This window comes from Lampetra fluviatilis, chromosome 30 (genome assembly GCF_964198595.1).
Source record: "Lampetra fluviatilis chromosome 30, kcLamFluv1.1, whole genome shotgun sequence".
NCBI lineage: Eukaryota > Metazoa > Chordata > Hyperoartia > Petromyzontiformes > Petromyzontidae > Lampetra > Lampetra fluviatilis.
Genome location: NC_136304.1, coordinates 3,381,159 through 3,402,446, shown reverse-complemented (window position 1 = coordinate 3,402,446; position 21,288 = coordinate 3,381,159). Strand labels below are relative to the sequence as shown.

At 43.2% G+C, this 21,288-nt stretch overlaps 1 protein-coding gene across 2 annotated transcripts in view; it reads left to right on the top strand.

The window, feature by feature from the left end:
• The first annotated feature begins 4,337 nt into the window (after window positions 1-4,337).
• Window positions 4,338-21,288, top strand: part of LOC144943137 (apoptosis-stimulating of p53 protein 1-like) — a 50,851-nt gene continuing 33,900 nt past the window's right edge. The window contains exons 1-5 of one of the 2 annotated variants that reach the window (XM_078870340.1): window positions 4,338-4,602; window positions 5,242-5,294; window positions 11,719-11,866; window positions 12,963-13,082; window positions 18,978-19,042. In XM_078870340.1, coding sequence (XP_078726466.1) covers window positions 5,286-5,294; window positions 11,719-11,866; window positions 12,963-13,082; window positions 18,978-19,042 — 342 coding nt within the window. In that variant the 5' untranslated portion in view covers window positions 4,338-4,602; window positions 5,242-5,285. Of the gene's footprint in view, window positions 4,603-5,213; window positions 5,295-11,718; window positions 11,867-12,962; window positions 13,083-18,977; window positions 19,043-21,288 lie in introns of both variants that reach the window. The other variant, XM_078870339.1, reaches the window with a different exon arrangement.

Genomic DNA, 21,288 nt, shown 5'->3' with positions numbered 1-21,288 from the left:
TAATCACGGCCGGGTCAATCAGGGGTCACCAGAGTGTTGATTGAGCTACTGAGCAGTTGTAGAGGCAGTCGCCCTCCAGCAACAACGGAGGACAGAGGAGTGACGCTCACAACAACGAGCGGAGCGCCTGGCGGATAAAGTGCAGCAAACTGCCACAGTAGGGGGGTACAGCTGGGTGCATCTACCTGTCATCTCAGTCAGAGCAACCCATGGCACCTGCTGGGTCTGTCCCGAGACTTACCACCAGCGAGCCTTCGACACTTCACGTGGCCTCAACGTGCACCTAGCCTGGCACAGGCGCCTTGGTGACATCACCGTCACTTAGTGGCGAATGACGGGTCGTGGTGTTGGTATTGAATCCAGGCAGGCCTGTGAATAAACTTAGGATCCCAAGTGTTCAGTTTCATTTATCAGGTAAAGCCCTGTGAGTCATGTTGCGAGTGTAGTTATCAATGACTGCATACATACAAAACATCGCGTTACATTTCGACTTTGGCTAAATCCAACTCTTGCATGCATGCATTGTTGAACTTCTTTCGCACCCTTCGTAGCCAACTGTGCCATATCCGAGGTGCGAGCGGAAGGATAACAAACTAAGCACAGATCTTGACCATGAACACATCGGTTTCATTGTCATGCGACAGACATTACTCTGGGGCAGGGCGGATATGAAGGTTTTTGCCTCCCCTGTTGTGTTGACCAGAGGTCACTTGAAGGGATCGACCTCGGGCGGTAGCTCTGTGATATCTGCATCCATGGGCCACATCTCAAACAAAAGGATGCAATCAATGCTGAATCATGTTTGAGACGCACATAAATGTTTTAACACTCGGGTACCAAGGCCGTATTATCCAATTTCCACAGTAACTGTGCCTTGGGCCTACGAAAACTATAGGGCCTACTAAAAATAACATTTTACCATTGACCATGTTTTGATTTAAAGCTTTCGTGACTGCAGGGTATATTCTTGGTTCTTTCGGTAAAGTCACGTAGAAGGGAAACAATAAAATAAAAAAATATATAAAACAATAAAATTCTCACGACGTTTCGATTGCAACACAAGCATTCATCATCAGATGTGACTTTACCGGAAGAATCAATAACATTGACCATGTGTTTTTGTTTATATGATGAAAACATGTAACCGATATATCTTCTTGAATAAATATGTTTAAAAAGCAAGGGTAGGCACAGTGTATATACAAAGAGGCAGAGTCATGTGAATGATTTTTCATAAGGTGGAAGAGATTAACACCGAAGATTCACTTTTCGAGATTTTTTCAATGCAAAATTAGAAATGACATCTTCAAATAGTGTGTTTTGCACAATATTCTGAAAAGACAGTATTGCAAGGGTCGTAACAATGGGCAGCAGGACCATACAAAGTTATCACTGAAGGCCTATGTAACAGAAGTCCCTAGAGCCTACAAGAACCTTAATCTGGCCCTGTCAGGTATCCAAATCTTAATCATGGGCGTGTGCATCTTGTAGACTTCTACCAGCGCTAGTGATTGTGGAGTGGTTAAAAGTTACTGCGTTACGAATCTCGCCACCTGAGTTCGGTTCCCTGCCATGGCTGACATCATCTGGACCGGTCCTGGGCTCATTCATTCACCAGGGTGGTGAAGTATGGTCAATCATTCGCTATGACCGACATGCCGTGGGGAAGACTTCTTTCAGCAGATTTATATTTACCTCTGCCACCGAATGCGAATCAGTGATTGTATTCGCATACATTTTGTGGTAAAATATGCGATAAAAATGGCCCATTTCCTAAAACGTGCCATAGCTATGAAGTACTCTGTGTTTACTGATAAGACTGTTGTTGAAGGATGTGTTGAGTTTTTGTTGGTATTGTTATTTGCGCTTATGCGTCGTAGTCAGTCCATCCGAGTTCGAGGTTGACGTCCATCAGGTTTAGTGGTGGCCCTTGAGGTGGCTGAGGAGTCCAATTCTGGATCCGCAGATCTTTGGGCATCGAGGGCACGCGGCCGCAGATGGAAGTGGAATTCGCAAGTGCCTGGTTGGTTTCCTTTAAAGATGCTGTTCGGTCTCGAAGTGGGCCACGTCCTGGTGGATGCAGTGCCGCCACCCCTAGGCGGTGGGCAGCCTGCTGCTCCTCCCAGTTTGAAGGGTGATTTTCCACGATTCCGGGAGGACCTGAAGGTTAACCTTGAACCGCACTTCCTTTGCACCTCCCCTCGTCTGCTGACCATTGGAGAATTGGGAGAAAAGGATGTGGTGGGGAAGGCGGTTCTCAGGCATCCGGATGCAGTGGTCTGCCCACCGGAGTTGTTTTTTTTTATGTATGCCCCACTGCCAACGCAGTATGACCAAATCATTATATATTTTTTATGAAAATAGATTTTGGCGACGAAAAATCAACCGCATCAGTGTTTTGTTGTTGTTGCCTCATTTCAGATTCGTCAAGCATCCGGCTTCCTTAGGCATTCCAATGGAAAGGACCAGGTGGGGGCATTACACGGCACCACCACGTCGTGCTCAAGCCAGTAAATATTGGTACAGGGTGCCGCAAGTGGCGAGATGTTATCTCCCTCACCCTGGTATGCAGGAGGTCGTGGTTTCGACCCTGACACCTGCTGTATATTTGGAGTTTGCATGCCTCTCTCTCTCTCTCCCCATGGTCGCGTGTATTTTTCTTCGGGTATTCCGGGTTTTTCCTCCACGTTTAGAATGCACATTACGCGTTTAGAGTATTTGGCTGCAATACATTGACACACAAGCCACTTCTTTGAGCTATCATTTGTGATAGCTCAAAGGTGGCTTCTGAAAAAGAGCTACACAACTCAGTGGGCCTTACCTGGTTTAAAAAAAAAGTGTGATCGTTTCCATGAGTTTTATTCTTTAGAGGAAAAGAAGCGTAGGTAATCAGTGAACACTACCTTGCTGTGACGTTTGGTCCAGAAATACCATGGCCGTTAACTAAACTTGTACGGTACCTATATGAATACAACTGAAAAAAGTGCGAAAAGAATAATGGACAGACGAATGCTTTACATTATATTTGAGAGAGAAAAAGCGGGACACGTGGATTGGAGAACATACGCGGGTTAATGCCATCACCCGATCTATTAAGAAGGGGAATTTGACTTGGGACGAGACGCGACACGGCCACAAGGGAGGATGGACGATTTGTCAAGGAATAGTAACGGCAGAGTTCACAGCCAAGGAATTGGTACGTGTCAGAGAGTCCATCCGCCAAAGGAGATGGAGCCATGACATCACTTCGCTTGCAGACGGATCGTTATAGTTGGCGGCGGCTTGGGTGACGCTTTCATCTAGCAGTTGATTCATCATTGATTGTGATGAAAAGCGAATTAAGTTCAACATACAAGGAATCCTCTACTTACGAACACTCGACTTACGAACTTTCAGAGATACGAACAAACCTGCCCGTATGTTCAGTTGCCTGTTCGGAACGAGAGTCATAGGTTCAATCGCCCCGCAATAGATGGCGGTGGTGGCATCTACATCTGCAGAACATGAAGAACCAGTGGCATCTACAGCTACAGGAGATTATACAACCTTTAGTTTATATATTCTTGTTTCTTTCGGTAAAGTCACATAGAAGGAAAATAATAAAGTTATTATTATTGTATTATTTCCCTTCTATGTGACTTTACCGAAAGAACCAAGAATATGAATCCCTGCAGTAACGAAAGCTTTAAATCAAAACCTTTAGTTTGTATGCCGTACCACATGGTTGGAATCAACAGCAGTAAAGTTGGACTTACGAACAAATCGACTTACGAACAGACCTATGGAGCCGAACTCGTTCGTAAGTGGAGGAGTCCTCGTACAAAGACAAAGATCCACCGTATAGCCTTCACTTAATGTTGGGGCAAGTGCTGTTAGCGAGCAACTAAGAAAGGCCGAGGGGGTGGGTGGCCAGAACCACTCCCAGCCGTCTTTGTCTCCCCAAATGGCGATGTTTACTCCACACCGCACCAGGTACACTGGGATTTTCGCACACAGCGTTGGTGTACGGTGTTTTTTCTGCAATATTTCGCTGTCTTTTCTTGCATTTTCTGTTTGCACTTAGTCACATATTAACTTTAAGATGTTTTCTTATTCATGTTTTAGTTTTTTGTTTGTTGCGGTTGCACCCGATTCAAGAGCCGAATGCCTCACAGGGCTAATGAACTTGAACTTGCGGCTGAGTCGACCTAGGGGGAGGTCCCAGGTTACCACCAACCCCGAGGTTTTAACCTCCGACATCTGGCAACGGCGTTCGCCATCTGCACCCTCCCCCCACCCACCCACGGCTGTCGACTCACCTCGCCCACACCTCAACCCAGTGGGCGGGGGGAGGGGTGCCTCGTCCGCCTTCATTCCACACTTTCGTTGCGGCCAAAGGGTCCCCTCCCGGTGCCATTACGCATCTTTTTTAAAAAATATATGTTTAGTAAAGCACTTTGTTTAAAAATACAAATTAGTATTTCGGTTGTCGCGTCTTAGTTTTAAGCGGGCGGGGACGTGGATGTTAAGCAGAGGGCGTTGTGTTTGGATCATGCAGCTGTGTCTTAGAGCGACGGACCTGCTGTTAATACGCGTACCAACATTCTTCGCCTTTTAATCGAGGTAAGACTGCACACGCAACATCGGTGTTTCGTTGTGTAGGCGTACAACGATATTGTGGCAGTGCGATTTTTTCGTTTTTATACACGTATACGTTTAAATTCATTTAACGATTTGTTAGTTTCGAGGCCCGAATGTTTGACCGGCTCTCGGATAGAAGCTCCTGCCGGGGGCCTCGCTCCCTCGTCGGTAGGACGGTAGCACCAGCATGGTGGGCAGCGCGTAGGCCGCTTATTTTCATTTGTATGTGATCTTTAATATTACGTCTCAGTAAAACAAAACATCGTCTGGAATGTGTACGGCTTCGTCACGTCTCGGAAGCTAAGTAGGTTTGAGCTCGGCCCGTACCTTTGATGGGAGACCTAGAATTCCAGGTGTTGTGGTATTACAGTGATGGATTATTACATCGATCTGTGCGGCGCTTTGAGTGTTATAACCTTGTACACGTGGTGGGGTTTCTCCGGTTTTTTTCCACAAGCCCAAACACTCACACGTGGAATTGGCCAAACATCTCTATATAGCAGGACACTCAAATAGTATTTTAAACTTAGGCTTCCCCGGTTTAAATAAAGATCAGCGTTATTAAATCGTTTTCTCGTTTTACGTGTTTGCAGGTTAAACAAGATTGTCTTTCTAATTAAGCTTGAATCGAAGATCAGGGAGAAGATTCATACGCTGCGCTCAACATGATGCCTGTGAGTATATTTCATATATATACAGCTTCACGTTATCTAGGTGAGAACAGCCGTGTCGTCTCGTTTATAAAGCAAGCTTGGACCACGTTGCATACAACACTGATGTAAATACTGTACCCTCATAGTTTTAATTGTAAATCTAAGCTTGGTCATACTGTCACTTGAGGTGTTTCTATTAACTTATGCAATCGGCCGCAAATTAATTCGGCTCTGTGGTTTTGTTGCTTAAACCTGTTTTTAATGCGATGTTTCCATTTTGTAGAGCAAAATAGTAATTATGACGAACTAAGGAGAGATGTATTGGTGACTCGGGAGTCGTGATAACTTTTAGCTTAACTTTGGTGCATCCCATCTGGGGTATGCAATTTATAAATACACTGCAATACAGTATATCGAATGACTGACTAATGGCCAAAGCGCTCTTTTAGAATGTGAATGAGCACATATTTGCGTTTGTAAACAGTTTCACATTGAAGTGACTACAGAAACACGTGTAGTTATTTGCGTCCTGAACCCATCTAATGTTCTGGTTATGAAGTTACAGTTAGGACATTTATTCACGAAATGACTCCTGCCATTTTCTCCCGGTCTTCATCGCTAATTTTTTCTCCTTGGGCCATCATTAAAGCCAGAAGCTCCCTCGTTCTGATCTGGCACGAACCTCATGCATGGTTCACCCTGACACGCATCCACTTCACAAACCATGGCAGATTTAAAACTCTCCATCAGTGTGCGACTGTTGTCATCCAGAACAGACCGTACACAGCGTATAACGACGCAATGCCCGATCCACAAAAATACGAAGGGGACATCACAGCGATGACACACTCATCTGGCTCCTGTCGCGGTTATGTGGCCTGACCACCTGAATGTGAAATTGTAGTTGTTTCTCTGCATCCTACACCAGCCATACGAAAGAAGAATTTTAAAAACTCCATATTCACAATAAATCCTTCACATTCTGGTTCACCACTTTGAACCATCTCCTTGAAGGGTTCCCCCTCTGCCCTGGTGCTGCCCATGTTAATGAATCGCTTTTTTCCCTAATGGGATTTCCCCCTTTTTTTCAGACAAGTAAAAACCACATGTGAGTGTGCTTATTTCCCCCCTTGTCTGAGTGAGGTACCACTATTGCCTTCTCCATTGTCTCTTCATTTCTAATCCTGTCCAATATTGTGATCCCTGAGATCATCTCACCATTGTGCTCACCCCCTGGACTTTAGAGGCCATTCTACAGAAAAAAGACAAAGATCCCCCGTATAGCCTTAGCAGACTGTAGGGGCAAGTGTTGTTAGCGAGCACCTGTAAAGGCCGGCCGGCACGGCACACGAGGGCGTGGGTGGCTAACACCACGCCCGGACGCCTTTGTCTCCCCAGTGGCGATGTTTACACATCGCACCAGGTATTCATTTGAGGCTGAGTTAACCTAGGGGAGGCCCAGGACCGGTTCAGATAATCGTCACCGGTGTTCACCGTGAGTGGGAATCGAACCTGGGTTGCCAGGTTCGTTGCGCGCTAACCGCTACACTACCGCTCCCCACTCTACAGCACATGATGTCACTCGCATAATTTGAATATCATATGTTATTGACCTCGGTTGAAGTGATACTAAATATGTTAAACGCATCCAGTTCTTAACTGACATGTACAAGGCAGCATTGGGTGTTGTGTAAATATTTACCTCGAGGGTAACACAATATGACCGAGGCGGCAACATTAGATCATTGCTGTGGCTTTACAAAGGATTTTACTGGCATAATTATAATATAATCCGCAGCCCTTTGTCAATTCACCGCTGGATGAAAGCTTTCTGACAACTGTCGGCCATTGCGGTCATTTGACCATACTTCACCATGCTAGTCAGCAAAGGTTGGTGGGAGGGAAGGCAAGGCAGGATGGTTCATAGATGACTCGCCACTGATGGTAGCCATGGCTGGGAATCAAACTCGGTTTGTTGGCATCATGGAGCAGTGCACGGACTATTATGTCACTGCTCCACCCATCTGATTGGCATTCTACAATGCAAATTGGTGCTTCACGTCTTTGTGCTCATTTTTCGACGTAATGATTTCCCCTGCATTGAGACACTTTAGGGAACTCACACAGTTATAGACAGTGAGTCAGATGTCACACATGAGTCTTTAGCAGTGCTATTTTTGTCGATGTAACATGCGCTCGGGAGTGACCGACCTTTATAAATATGTCCAGTACTTTACTCGGTACAGTTGCTCACAGAACGTGGGTATCGTGCATCGTAACAACCACAGGATTGTTTAAACATTGTAATGGGCCCGAATTCACAAATAAATAAGGTCAGTGTCCCAGGTTTATTAAGATATACCGTACATGTATAAATGCTACTTTTGATATTTGTAACTGCATTATAAATGAAAAAATAATGGGATATACCCTCATTTAGATGTTTGTTTATACATCTGATACTTATCAATATACTCTTTGGTTTTTTCGGTAAAGTCACGTAGATAAAAAAAGAAAATAAATTAAATCACGACGTTTCGAAAAAGAAAATAAATTTGATCACGACGTTGCGAAACGTCGTGAATTTTTATTTTTTTACTGACGTGACTTTACTGAAAAAAACAATGAGTATGGACCCTTGCAGTCACGAAAACGTCAAATCTATAATTATCAATATGTTATGCTTAAACTCAAGTATTGATTGCTTTAGTATAAGTACGACATATACGTGGCATTTTAAAAGTAAAATACCCTTGCACGAGGTACTATAGCCAAATTCAGAATCACACTTGTTTTTAAGCGATTGTTGTTGTGGGCATATTTATTATTGTGATCTGTGCAGACGATAGTGTGTGTGTGTGCTTATTGTAGTGGAGAAGAATGTGTACAATCGTGGAACATGAACCTTTGTAACTCTGGGAGATAGGTGATAAGGAAATTTTCTGCTTTGCTGACTTTATCTTTGAGCCGTGCCTGTGACTCTTCACTTGTGCTACGTTTATTCATTCAAGCATTCAAACGTGTGCGCGACTTGTTGCCGTATCTTGGCATCATTCCACCTTGTCGTTTATGTTTATGCACTCAAATGTGTAAAATGTAAGGTGTTGTCATCAGTCATGTGTTATGAATGTGGGTTTGTGTTTGTTGTCTTGTTTGGCATGTGGGAGTGCTTGTTTGCAACAAGATAATAGTGTCCTTCTGGTCTTGTGGGGCACACAAACAAAATGATTGGGCGTTTAAATCACAGAACCTCTCAAGATTTGAACCACGAGATGGCTTACTGTTTAAAACCAAGCTTTGGAGCCCGTAAAGCATTCAAGTTTGACACGTGGAGTACTTTTTCAGGTTTTTTTTTCGTGATGGATTGGCAGCGTTTGTGGTAGGCACAGCCCAGAGATTTGGGTAAGAGGGATGATAGCGTAAACACATTCCTGTACTTTATAAAAATGCATCTTGATAAAGTGTCATTATATTGTTATCAGGCCTTTCAAAGCTAATTCCGTAGGCACGCATATACAGTACAATGTGGTGTGTGGAAGAGATTGTTCTATTTTCTTAAGAACAGGCCTCTACCATTTGATGCACAAAGTGCAGATAAGTACATAGTTTGTCCTATAGCTTGCTGAGGATATACAGTGACCATATTTCTTAAGAAATTTTATTTATCCACAATTGTATCCCATCTGCTCTATTGGCGTCATGGTATGAGATGAAGTATCCATTCGAATCTCTCGCATAGTAGTGCAACACTTTCGTGGTATAAAATGTCCCATGGAAGTGGATATAAACGATAAACTAAACTATTTATTATTTTACCAGGTAAGGCCCACTGAAATATATAGCTCTTTTTCAGAAGCGACCTGGCCACAAATAATAGCTCAACGAGATGGCTTATCACGTGGAAATTTATAGCGGCCAAATACTCCTAAATACGTGATGTTGATTCTAAATGTGGAGGGAAAAACCAGAGGACCCGGATAAAAATCCACGTGTCCACAGGGAGAACATGCAAACTCCAAATATATAAGTGTCTGGTCGGGATCGAACCCACGACATCCTGTTTACCAGGCGAGGTAGTAAACATCTGACCACTGTGGCGCTTCATAGAGCTAGTACTACCTTTGAGATCCCCCTTCCAGAGACCTGTTCCACACAGCAGAGGGCAGCATTTTTCCACCCGCTCTGCCATATGAGAGAAATGTTCGCTCCACGACAGGCAAACCTCTCGTTGAATTATTAAAGCTGTTATTTAGCTAAATTAATTGTAGAACGAAACTGCATTGAACGTGAAGGGCTTTTTGTGCAGTCATTCGTAACTGGGTCGAGACGTCTATCCCAGTTAAATCACAGACGGCCGCCTGAATTCGAACCCAGAATCTCAGCAGTGCCAGCTCCGTGCCCTAACCTCTGAGCCGTTTGACCACTTCTCGTTAACTATGCTTATATGATAAACCACATTCCTTCATGTGTTTTTTTATATTATGAACGGTGAATAAGGGCATTTGGTAACATTAAATTGTAAAAGAGTAAGCCAGGTACAAGGCCTGACTATGGAACCTTGTGAAGTTGATATGGAATTAAATGTATTATTTATTATTTTATTATTTCCCTTCTACGTGACTTTACCGAAAGATCCAATAATTTGATATGGAATATTATAACAATGTTAGGTATGTCACTGTGGGACATTCACTCTTGAGGTAATGTCAGTACTGGTGACTTGCCTGTGATTCATCCCACCTACATAGCAGTAAAGGTTTGCACAAAAGTCTACAATTACATTATATATTATGTCGATTGTCTTGTTGGTATCATGCTTTTAAACAAATTTGGTTGAAGAGCATGAAAAATATAAAAGTTGGAAATTATTACGCATACACAGGACAATGTTTACTCATTTTATTGGCATCCATTTGCTTTTGCCTGAGTAGAGCGTAAAGTAAAATGTCCTGTTTGGCAACATAATTGAAGGAGGGAAAAACTCCGGAACAGGCAGTTGCCACATTTACTGTCGCTAACACCAGTGCACCTCATAAAACTTTCAAAAGCAACCATCACTTTAAAACTAATACATCAGGAATACATTTAGCTGTTTTACATAGCATTAATAGGTTGCACAAAAAATACTAATCTGGATAAATATTGTACAATTCTGATCTCAAATTATTAACGGAGTTGTCTCTAATGACATTTCCGAAAGCTCTTGTTGACGGGCAGTATTTTGCCCTTGTTTATCTGTTATTTCAGAGACAAGGCCATGGTGCTGGGGTGCTGAACTGTTGGTCTTTATCCTTCACGCTTGGGGTCTAATCCTGTGGTCATTAAAATGCGGCTCGTGGAATTTTTTTCTTCTCTTCTGCCCTGTTATCTCTCTGATTGGCATAATTGCCGCTGACGGCCGTGGCATGCCATGCGCCAGTGTGAAATCCCTTTGACGTGACGTGAAGTTTTGACAGCTGTCGCACGCTACTAGCTGTTCTTGATTGTCCTTTAGTAATGCCGTGGCTTCAACAGACCCTCTGGAATGTGACACCATATTATCTGATAGCGGGCGCCAGGCACACACTCACTACAAAAATGCTGGGGTATGAATACTTACCACCAGCGGTGTAAATCAAAATATGCAGGCAGACACCGGGCTTGAAGTGTTAACCTGTGGCTCTAAATAGTGAGTCTTTGTTAGACTTAAGAAACCAATGAAATCGTTCACTCGTTGCATAATGTAGGACATTGTTTGACTTGAACTGGTTATTCACTGAAGTATTTTAATCCTAAGATCAATTTGACAATGTGAGGAATGTACATTCTTTTTTGTCTCTTGGACTCTTGGTTTAACAGTTACTTTTAGTCGCACACTGTACATACAATGTCTAACGTGTGCTTTGACACACATGCAGTTTCCACAAGCCCTTCCCGTGCACAAGCTCAAAGCGTGTTTTTTGAAAAACAAGTTTTTTTTTACCCCTTAAGCAAAATTTCCAGGCACTGTGGTAACAGTGCAACTTGAAACTTCTCTGTGGGTGTGGTATGAGATATAGTGGTGGTCATGCCTTTGAAAATATTGTGACTTTTTAAATGCATTGTTGTACGTTTTCTGTTCCATACAAGATCGATTGATGGATCATGTTTTCTTAAATTAGTGTGGCCCAAAATGACCTATCGGTTCTTTTATTTAAGCAACTGTGGCAGTTGTACATATCGAATCTCTTCACTCTACATAACCTGCAATGTCCTAACTATGGTCGCGTGCCTGTCACAGCATCTGTTGTGACTCAACTCATGCTCGAATGATGAATGCGACAGTCGGCTGCTATTCAACCACTTTTTAATGTTTTAGTATTAAGCGGCATTGTTTTGAGCTCATATATATATTTTGTACAGCCTTGCGCAATCCGTGCGATATTCCACATTTCAGTAACATCGCTTGTTTGCCGCCGGTGTTCAGGTGATCCTGACGGTGCTGCTGAGCGAGGGAGACCAGCAGGGTGTCGAGGTGCCGGTCACGCCGGAGACCTGCTGCAGGGATGTCGTGGACTTCTGCAAGGAGCCCGGAGAACTGCACTGCCACCTAGCGCAGCTGTGGCGAGGAGATGGTGCGGAAATTAAACGTGATGTGTATTTAAAAAAAAAGGTTCAGGAAATCATGTACTGCTGTCCAAGACGGGTTTGTCATTGGAAGTATTCAGTTTTCGGTCTGGTAACCGACAGTAGCTCTAAGAGGAAACACCTATACATACACGAGTTTTCCAGAAAGCTTATCCTATTCGCAAAGAGGATAAAAATGTGTACAGCCTTAATTGTTTCTCTCAAATGAATGCATATAGGATGGAGTGAATACGTTCCCAATTGAAACAAGCTGCAAGTGTCAAATTCTATTCAATTATAGGCCTTTCTAATCCGGACACTACTTTAAACTCGCATTACAGCACATGACGCTATTTTATTTTGGGAAATGGAAAGTTATGTAACTTAAAGGAATACATTTTCATACGAATAAGCAGTTATTTCTTCTCATCAATGTGAACCCAGTAACATTCTTAGACATGTATAGATACAAAATGAGTTATTGCAATAGTTTCATTCATTTTGCGTGAGCAGCAATTACATTTTTTTTTATATAAAGTATTCCTTTGAAATGTTTTACAAACATCTGCATCTTCTATTCACTATCACAGATAATGCTGTTGAAATACCTCATATTGGATATCATGTACAAATATTATATCAGCAATACATTTGTATGGAAGAAGATTTTCTAAATTTCTGAAAATACGAAACAAGGCAATAGTTACTTTAAAGAAAATTTCGTATAAAAAAATAATAGGAAGAACTGTGCGTAGGTTTTTGCGGTCGTGCTGTGTAGCCCTCCGATGTTTTTTTCTCCGGTTGGACCATGTGTTGTTTGGCTTCTTCAGTTCCTGAAGATGCTCCCAGTATGTAGATCGAAACGTCGGACAACACACAGTACGTCCCAAAACCACATCGGACAGCAATAAACCAAATATACCTTAGGCCGGAAGATTACATAATTTCTCTCCAATAACCTAATAAACACCTTTATTATCTAAATAACGATTTTTACTATGCACCGTATAATGCATACGCGTGTGATGCAATCTAATTCCATGCGTAAATAATGGATGTTGCACACGCGCATTTGTTTTTGTGTGCTTGTGTGTAAAATCACAGAGCGTTCCCTGCCAGCGCAGGATATGATTTATGATATCCTGCAGCAGTGGGGGGCCCGCCGGGACGAGGTTAAATTCTACTTGCGGCACGATGACCCACCCACCGTCGACAGAGACCCAGGTGAGTGTCCGGCGGTCGCCACAGGTGGTGTACGTTTGTGCCCGTTGGCAATCCCCGGTGTGTTATCTCGTACGCGCCCGCCCACTCACCCACCCACCTATTCGATGATGGGCGTGCGTGCGTGCGTGCATGCTTGCGTGCATGTGGGATGTGCTACGGCATGCCGTCAATCGTGGAATGCTGTCGAGTGGGCCAAGGCAAGTCCCAGCCTGACGTGCAGCACAACAGCGAGGAATATTGAATGCGTGCGTGCGGTTTGCGAAGTTCGCATGGAGCGAGCGATGTTTTTTTGTTTTAGTAATGGTATTATTAATCACCTGTAACCAAATCGCCCAGAATGCACCCGATCTAGACAGATCTCGGAAGCTAAAGCACGGTTTGGCCTGCATTGTGCTTGGAACAGTGGTCGCCCAACCAAGCATGTACAGGAATGCTGAAAATGTGTTAGGTTGGAAGAATGACAATTGAAGACGTGTTACAAAGAGCAAAGCAAAGTTGTGAACTTGCAAAGGTTATGATGATAACGAAGGGAACTTTTGGGACGTGAGACGAGAGCTTGGCGAATAAGTTTCATTATCTTCTTGGTTCTTTCGGTAAAGTCACGTAGAAGGGAAGTAATAAAATAATAAAAATAAAACATAATACAATAATTCTCACGACGTTTCGGCCACAACGCAAGCAGCCGTCCTCAGGTGAAGAATGAAACACCACCAAACTACGTGACTTTACCGAAAGAACCAAGAAGATGAATCCCTGCAGTCACGAAAGCTTTACATCGAAATTTAAGTTGCATTATCTGTCAGACTGAAGGTCGAGATCAAAGGAAGACAGAAAAGTGAGTAATCAACATTGAAGTGGTTTTGTTTACAAGGGCAGGAATAGTGCGGCGTGTTACAAGGGACAGGAAAAGACGGGGATCAATCGCTGTCGACCACCAGATTTGGGGGTGACACGTGACTATAACGATTCGTCCTTCGATTCATCAGCGAAACGTCAATGAGTCTCAAGACTGTTTTTCAGGTGTTTTGCACAGAGCCAGGAATCTATTACAATTGTGGTTTTTGATGTGCATCATGAAATGTATCCACAATGTAATTGCAATTTCAGCTACCAATCCTATCATGTCTGTAATTACGTATGGCACCAGGTTTATTTTCTTTTGGGTTCTTGGCCAATTCCTTATTCAGCAAATTAAAATATGAATAATTAAACGAAGGGTTCCTACGGCATTTCCTTAAAATCGTTTTAGTCGCTATTAACATGAATACATTCGACATAACAGTTGGTTTATGGATTCCTTTTCATAGCGTTTTTACACTTCATTTTGCTGCATTAAGAATTTCTGCTATTATGCTAAGTTTAAGCACATTTTAGTGTGGACAATTGTATATATTTTTTTCAAATCCACAGAGTAATGTTAACGATAACCTTACTTGTCGATTCAAATATTTTTAAACCAAATATGCATTCGTCAAATCGTTTATGTAAGATTCCACAATTAATTATTTATGCAAATCGTATAGAAATGTTAATATGTAGGCTCGAAAATGAACCAAAATTATAAAGAGTGTATAAAATGAAATAGTACACATGAGGCAAACAATACCACGAAGGCACAATACTAAAAATCTATTCTTGATAACACAACAGTGCTTGGTAAGGCAACAGCTTAACGTCTTGAAGGTATGGCTGAATTGAGAGAAGGTGAATTAGTTGGATGAAGAAAGGGGAGCTTATGGGGAAAATGTGGATTGTCAAGCCTTTGAAACCAGCTTTGGTCTAATGTCGGTCACGGACCTCCCATTTTGAGTGTGCACCTCCTCACCTCGAACATTGTGTGTATGCGGGGAGAGCTTCTTTCGCACCGTACGTAGCCAACTGTGCATGTCATTATGGAGTTGGGATTTGTTTGGAGCTTTTGTTCGCCAGTAAATGAAATCTGTAATTTATGAGAGAACCCATTGCTCCTGAAAACATAATGCAGACTGGAAAACAAATAGACTTGGCAACGCACAAAGATGTGTGGATTGCATGTAAAATAGCGGAGCCTTGTTTTGCCTGTTGAGATGTACACATTTTCTAAATGACAAAATGACTACACATTTCAGTCTTTTTGAGTTTGTGGTCTGAATAACTTCTAGGTGTGTTGTGAAATCTAATATTTTTCGTTATCTTCCCACATCTCAAATGTGAAAAACCTCAAACGTCCACTTGAGCAAATATCTCTCACATCCGTAAAGTCGTTACCCTAGCTGCTGCTGACACCCTCATCGATACTTTAATCATATTCTGACTCGACGATTGCAAATCTCTACCAAATCCCTCATCACCAAACTCCAGATGATCCAAAATACCACCGCCAAACTCCCGACCCACACCCGTATCTCCCCGTAAACAAGACATCACCCCAATGCTCCAATCATTCCACTGGCATCCAATCTGAGATCAATTTCACGATCACCATCTTCAAGATCCTCTCGACTGGAACCCTGCCTTCCTTTTCACCCTCATCTAACTCTTCCCTCCTCCACGCGCGGTTTGTTACAGCAAAAAAATGCAAAGCCTCCCAGTCAACATTCGCTCGGTGGGAGATCGCCAATTCTGCTTTGCTGCCCCACTGGTCTGGAACTTCCTTCCTCCGGCCTTCCTTGATGTTGATAATGCCCCTGTTGCACTCCAGGCTCAAGGCTGTCCTTTTCACCCTGGCCTGTGACTGTCTGCCTGTATAACATATATATGCGCACTGTCACCGTACAGCAGGTCGAGAAGAGATTGCATTTATATTCCATATAGATACACTTCGTATAGTAATTGTATTGTGTCATTTATATGTGGGGTTTCAAGTTTTTTCCAGGGCCAGGGGGCTGCGTGGCCACTGGGGGTGGGGTGGTTTTAGGAGGAGAGATTCATCTTTACATGTTCACAATCAGACACTCATGGTACCAGTTTATTGTTCTTTGTTGGAAGATATTTAAAAAACGGCAATGGTCACGTCAAAATTGACAGGAGACAGCGGGGATGGCCTTACATGGCTTGGCTGTAGTGGGTGCCCCTGCATGCGGTTTCACCATGAGCGTCTGCCTTGTAATATTTGGTTGGGGCTGAACACTATGCTGCATTGTGGGGAGATGAGGCTGCCGTCTGAGAATGTAAAACTTCTGACATTGGCCATTCATCCGAAGAGAGTTAAACGAATCCTATCACAACACATTTGTGGGTTTTCTATAGCCCGCGGTGAAGTTTCATTATGTTTATATATTACTCGTGAGTTTGGGAGTGATATATATACACTCAGTGTGTGGTGTCGGTCTTAATGGCAGTCTGCTCGAAAATAACCGGGCTGAATTTTCAGCGCACAAAATAAAGATACGTGGTAATAGCTGCCCCTTCAGTGGTGCATTTGTACAGTTTTGTTTTGTGACCAAGTAGCCAATGGATATACACCTTGTATGGACATTTCTTTGTTTTTGGAAACTGGAGTATCTTTGAGCTTGCTTGGCTTGACTGTATCGTAACATCTAGTACTGGGCGTGGTGAATAACAACAGTGTTTGAGAGGAGGAAGCGGGCTATAGAAGCCGACTTCATATGCGTGCCATCGTTCTGCATCACACATTTTTACACCATATTTATGTCCGGGCTACTGTGAAAGATGGATAACAAGTTGGCATGCATGGATTATGTATTTTTTTTTTCAATGGGGGTATGTTCATTAAGAACTATGCATTTGATGTGATACATTATAGGTGGTACGATGCATCAATTCAACGTTGAATATAGATATTTTTAAAACTCGCGATGCTTCCTTGCATCGAGACGCGCGTGTAAGAATCGATGTTATACATTTCGTATGCAGTTGCATGTAATGTGTTCGCGTTACCTCTGCAGCCACTTGGCACAATCATTTTACCCCTGTTAACAAAAAATTGAATCGTGATAGATATAATTAATCACATCTCCAGGCACTGATTCATTCCACTCCTATGTATGCACGCATGTTTAACATATTTTGCACCGTACGTAGCTAGCCGTACCAATCCTGAGGTGCGAGATTACAATTAATAATGCTCCGTGAATTATATTACAAGTTAGACTTTGCTTTTAAAATTTAACACAACATTCGAATTGTATTTATTTGAAATTACAATTGAACAGCGAGCTAATGCATAACTTGTGCCATGCGTTGCACCATTCATGCCTGCGTCGGCCAGCAGAAACACTTAGGAAGAAGTTAGGCTGCAGCTTGCAATAGCTTGTGCCGGTTTAGGTAGCCAGAGGGCCTCCAGCTAGTAGTGTACTCTCGTACACATGCTGTGGCTGTACTGTACCCATGTGTTGACCCTATCTTCAAGCGCACACAACCTAGCTCATGTTTGCACAAGCGGTCTGGCAAGCCGAAGCTCACAGCTTATAAGCTATAGTAATAATAATTACTCTAAGGGGGGGGGCGGGGATGTAAGAGAATATTTTTTATTTTTTGACAATGCTATATGCTGGAGTATCTAGCACAAATCACAAGAATGTTTTCATCTGGATCCCTGAATACGTTTGTCATTTTCTATATTTACAAGAACTCTGCAGGTGGTGGTGTGGGAGTTCAGTCTTAGGTTGTGTAAGTCACTGCCAAGCACCGCCTTGCCAGTGGAATTATACATTCGACAGGAATGCTTTACGGAATGAGCCTTTCGCAAGCGTTGAGGCTGTGTGGTTCATAGGGAATGGCACACAGGACACTGATTACAAGATACGCAAAGTAAAACGTGATCAATTGGCAATATAGTAAAGAATAAGATGGATATGGGCACATCTAACCTAAGCACAGTTCTGATATAACAAACACATCTCTACATTATACTGGTGGGGGGTAGTCAAAGGGCAACTTCTGATACAATCGCACTAATAAAATAAGCGCACCTTGCCTTGATCCCAGGGGTGTGTTTACATGTATCTTCTATTGTATTATTGAAATTTAGTATGCACCCATATTGTGCAGCTTTGGTGGTTAAGTGCATTTCACACAATCTGCCCAGTATATTAATCGTCTGCTCGCCACTGCAGTGAGCCGGCCTTCATATTTCATGGTATGTGTCAGGGGTGTGCAAAACAGATACTGTGTTATGGATTGTGCAGAGTGCTATTCCATCATTCGGTTTAATGTATAGCACAACTGAGATTACGTGCGACCTTAAGAAATGCCAAGCCATTTTATTTTGCCACACGTGAACTTGAATTTTGAGTCTTGCAGTTTGGTGGTCAAGGTATGCCTGTGTTCGGAAGGTAGGGGGCGCACGAGAATGCATTTTTACTGTTTGTGTTTGAGATGTGCGGATTTTCACGCGAGGGTCTCAAGGCAAGCAGCAGACCGAAGAGAAATTCCTCTTGTGGAAGACAAAGTGATTTTAATTTCAAGTCTTGTTGTGCATTCGAAGGACGATTTGTTGCAATGCTGAGTATTTGAAATTCAGCCTCTTTTTTTCATCTTTACATGCTGTTCAGTTTGTATCTGCGAAATGTAACCTTTGCTGAAAATTTGTTTAAAAAGCCATCTAAAAATTACGCAATGGTAACAATGTTTTCTTGCAACACGACCAGTCTGCGGTTCTTATAAGCATACAAAAAGATTGTGTGCAAGACAAAATTGAGCGAATAAAGCTGTTTTAAGGCTTTAATGTGGGCATTTGGATAATTGCTGCCTTGCTTCTGTTGCTGGCAAAGAGCGGGCCAGAAATCTGTAAAGGCATGTGCTGGCCCACGCACAGGATGTGCGTGTGGGTTGTGTTTAAATGGGCCCAGCTTCATGAAAATGAACAACAAAAAAGTGTTTGCAAATTTTTTTTTTTAAACAAGTATCCACGCAAGAGCGAGGTGGCTGACGCTCTCTCCCCTTTGAACCCAGGTGGACACGGAGGCCGGGACACGATGCTGAGACGTGGCATTGGTGGTGGCCCTCCTGACAATCGGGTGAGACATTGCATATTGCCAACTACACACAAGAATGCCTGAGCTTTACTCTTTTGGCCACGATAACAAATGTTGGTATGCGGAATGGAATTTTACAGTAGCTCGGCCAATTAAATGGAAAACACTTTGGCATTCGCACACAGCAAGGCCGCTGCAAGTTAGTTTCCTTTGTGTTTTTTTCTTCTTCGTTCGGCTCCCCATCTTTTGTGGGAGCAATTGAAAAACCATGGTGCTCTATTGTTAACTCAAATGGCACGATGCTGGCATAAGGTATGCGCCGTAACTGTTCTTGTGCCCGTAACTTTTCTTGTGCCCGAACGCGCAGCAACATTCCACCAGGCCAAAGGGGCTGGAGTGGTGTGGTGGAAGAGTGACCTCACCTCGAACGCTTTCCTACCCCCCCTCCTCCCCCCTTATGTAAAAGGCGCGCCCCGTCCACAGCATGTGCGACAGTGCAGGTGCATATTTGATCTGCGCTTGGCACAAATTGTTTCAAGAGCGTAATCTGGGAAAGCCATGCGTGAAATTAAGAAATATGCTGCACCCTCTCACTGTTGCCATCGAAAACAGTGCACTTCATGTGTCTGCTGTGCAGTTGCTTAATATCAAAGCCCACCTGTTATGCGTTATTCCTTGTTTACCACATGCACTGCTGCGTCCTTGGCCATCTGTTACAATTTAGTAACAGCAGGCATGCATTTTAGCGCGTGCTCTTCTCAAAGTAGTTTTTTAGTTTATGCGTTTCTCTTCATCTTGCCAACCACTAAGTACCAGTGGGGTATCTAAGGATAATTAAATGAGAGGTTGGACGTGGGGGCAAGCAAGAATGTTGCCACCATGGGCGATGTGGGCCGTCGAAGCAGGAGAACCATAATAACATAGCTGGTATTTGATGAAAAGGGGGGTACCAGCATGGGTGTCTCGATAAAAAGGTTCCTGCATGCGAATATGCAATAACTATTGCCGGGTGAGCAATGTGCGTTCCACCCCCTCGGCCTTATGGCGTATTTTTTGTTGTTGTTGACCGACCACAGATGGGGACTCACTTGGCTGACCAGTTTAATAAACGGGTGCGCGCTGAAGCCTGGCTGTTTACCCGGTATCACTTTCCTCCTGCGCAGAGAGAGAGAGCCACACAGTAGCGTTCGATAACATCGCTGTGTACGTGTGGGGACAGTGCGCAACAACAGCGGCAACTTTGGGCGTGTTGACCGTGACGGCATTAAAATTGCGTAAATCTAATTAGTTTTGTGATGGTAGTGGTGGTACGCAAGCCAATCTCGCCAGTGGTCATTTTTTTTTTTACCAGCAAGCCCGTGACCTTTTTGTGTTATTCTGGGCTGTGTGGCGGATAGCTTTCGGGATGGACACCTGCAGCGTGATGTGTGTGGTGGATTTAGTCGGCTTGGCGAGCGCCTGTTCTGGTTTCGCAGGGTAGGTGACCTGTGAAAAACTCGCCTGCCAGCAGCTTTAACCTGCTTATCACGTGCATTGGCTTAAAGCTTTTCCACTGCACGTCTGGAACACTGTGTGCTCTCGTGTTGTGCGCTTCACGGGTGTAAGAGACATTGTCAATGGCCCCTCTATAGCGCTGATTACTAGGTTTTAAATTGGGCTCGCACGTTTTGAGTGTTTTTAATGCAATGTTTGGGGACGACCTTGTTAAATTTTCTTTATCCGTCCGTTAGTTCTTGTTTAAAAAATATAAAGCACAAAATAATCGAAATAAAAATAAATTGTATTGAGAATCCACCTGACGTTTTTTTAGTTAACAGGGTAAATGCCACAAACTGAAAAATCCTGCCACATCTCATGATGTGCTGGCAGTCCGCTTTTACCATCATGGCAATATTTATCCTCTTTGGTTGAACTACAATTTGAAGATAATTCTTTGAAAATAAATACTGACATCATCAGTACCATGATGTCACATGCTGTGGGATTTAAAACCTTAGTCTGACGAGAGTGAGGTCATCTGGACGCTTGGCAGTTGATGTACATTTTGCGGACCGTTCTAGCAGCGTTTGTTTCCCCAATTATGTGGTCACTTATGGAGACCTGTTTTGCAAGTCATTAACTGTCACTTACGCTGTTCAAATACCAACTGAAACCTTCCTGCTTCTGTGTTTTGGAGTAGAATCCAGCCTCTAATGCTTACTTGTTAATTGGTTGTAGTCGTTTTGCGTATGTTTGGCCATGTAAAGGATTGCGGTATTATTTGTGTGTAGCATTGCAGTGGTAAAGAT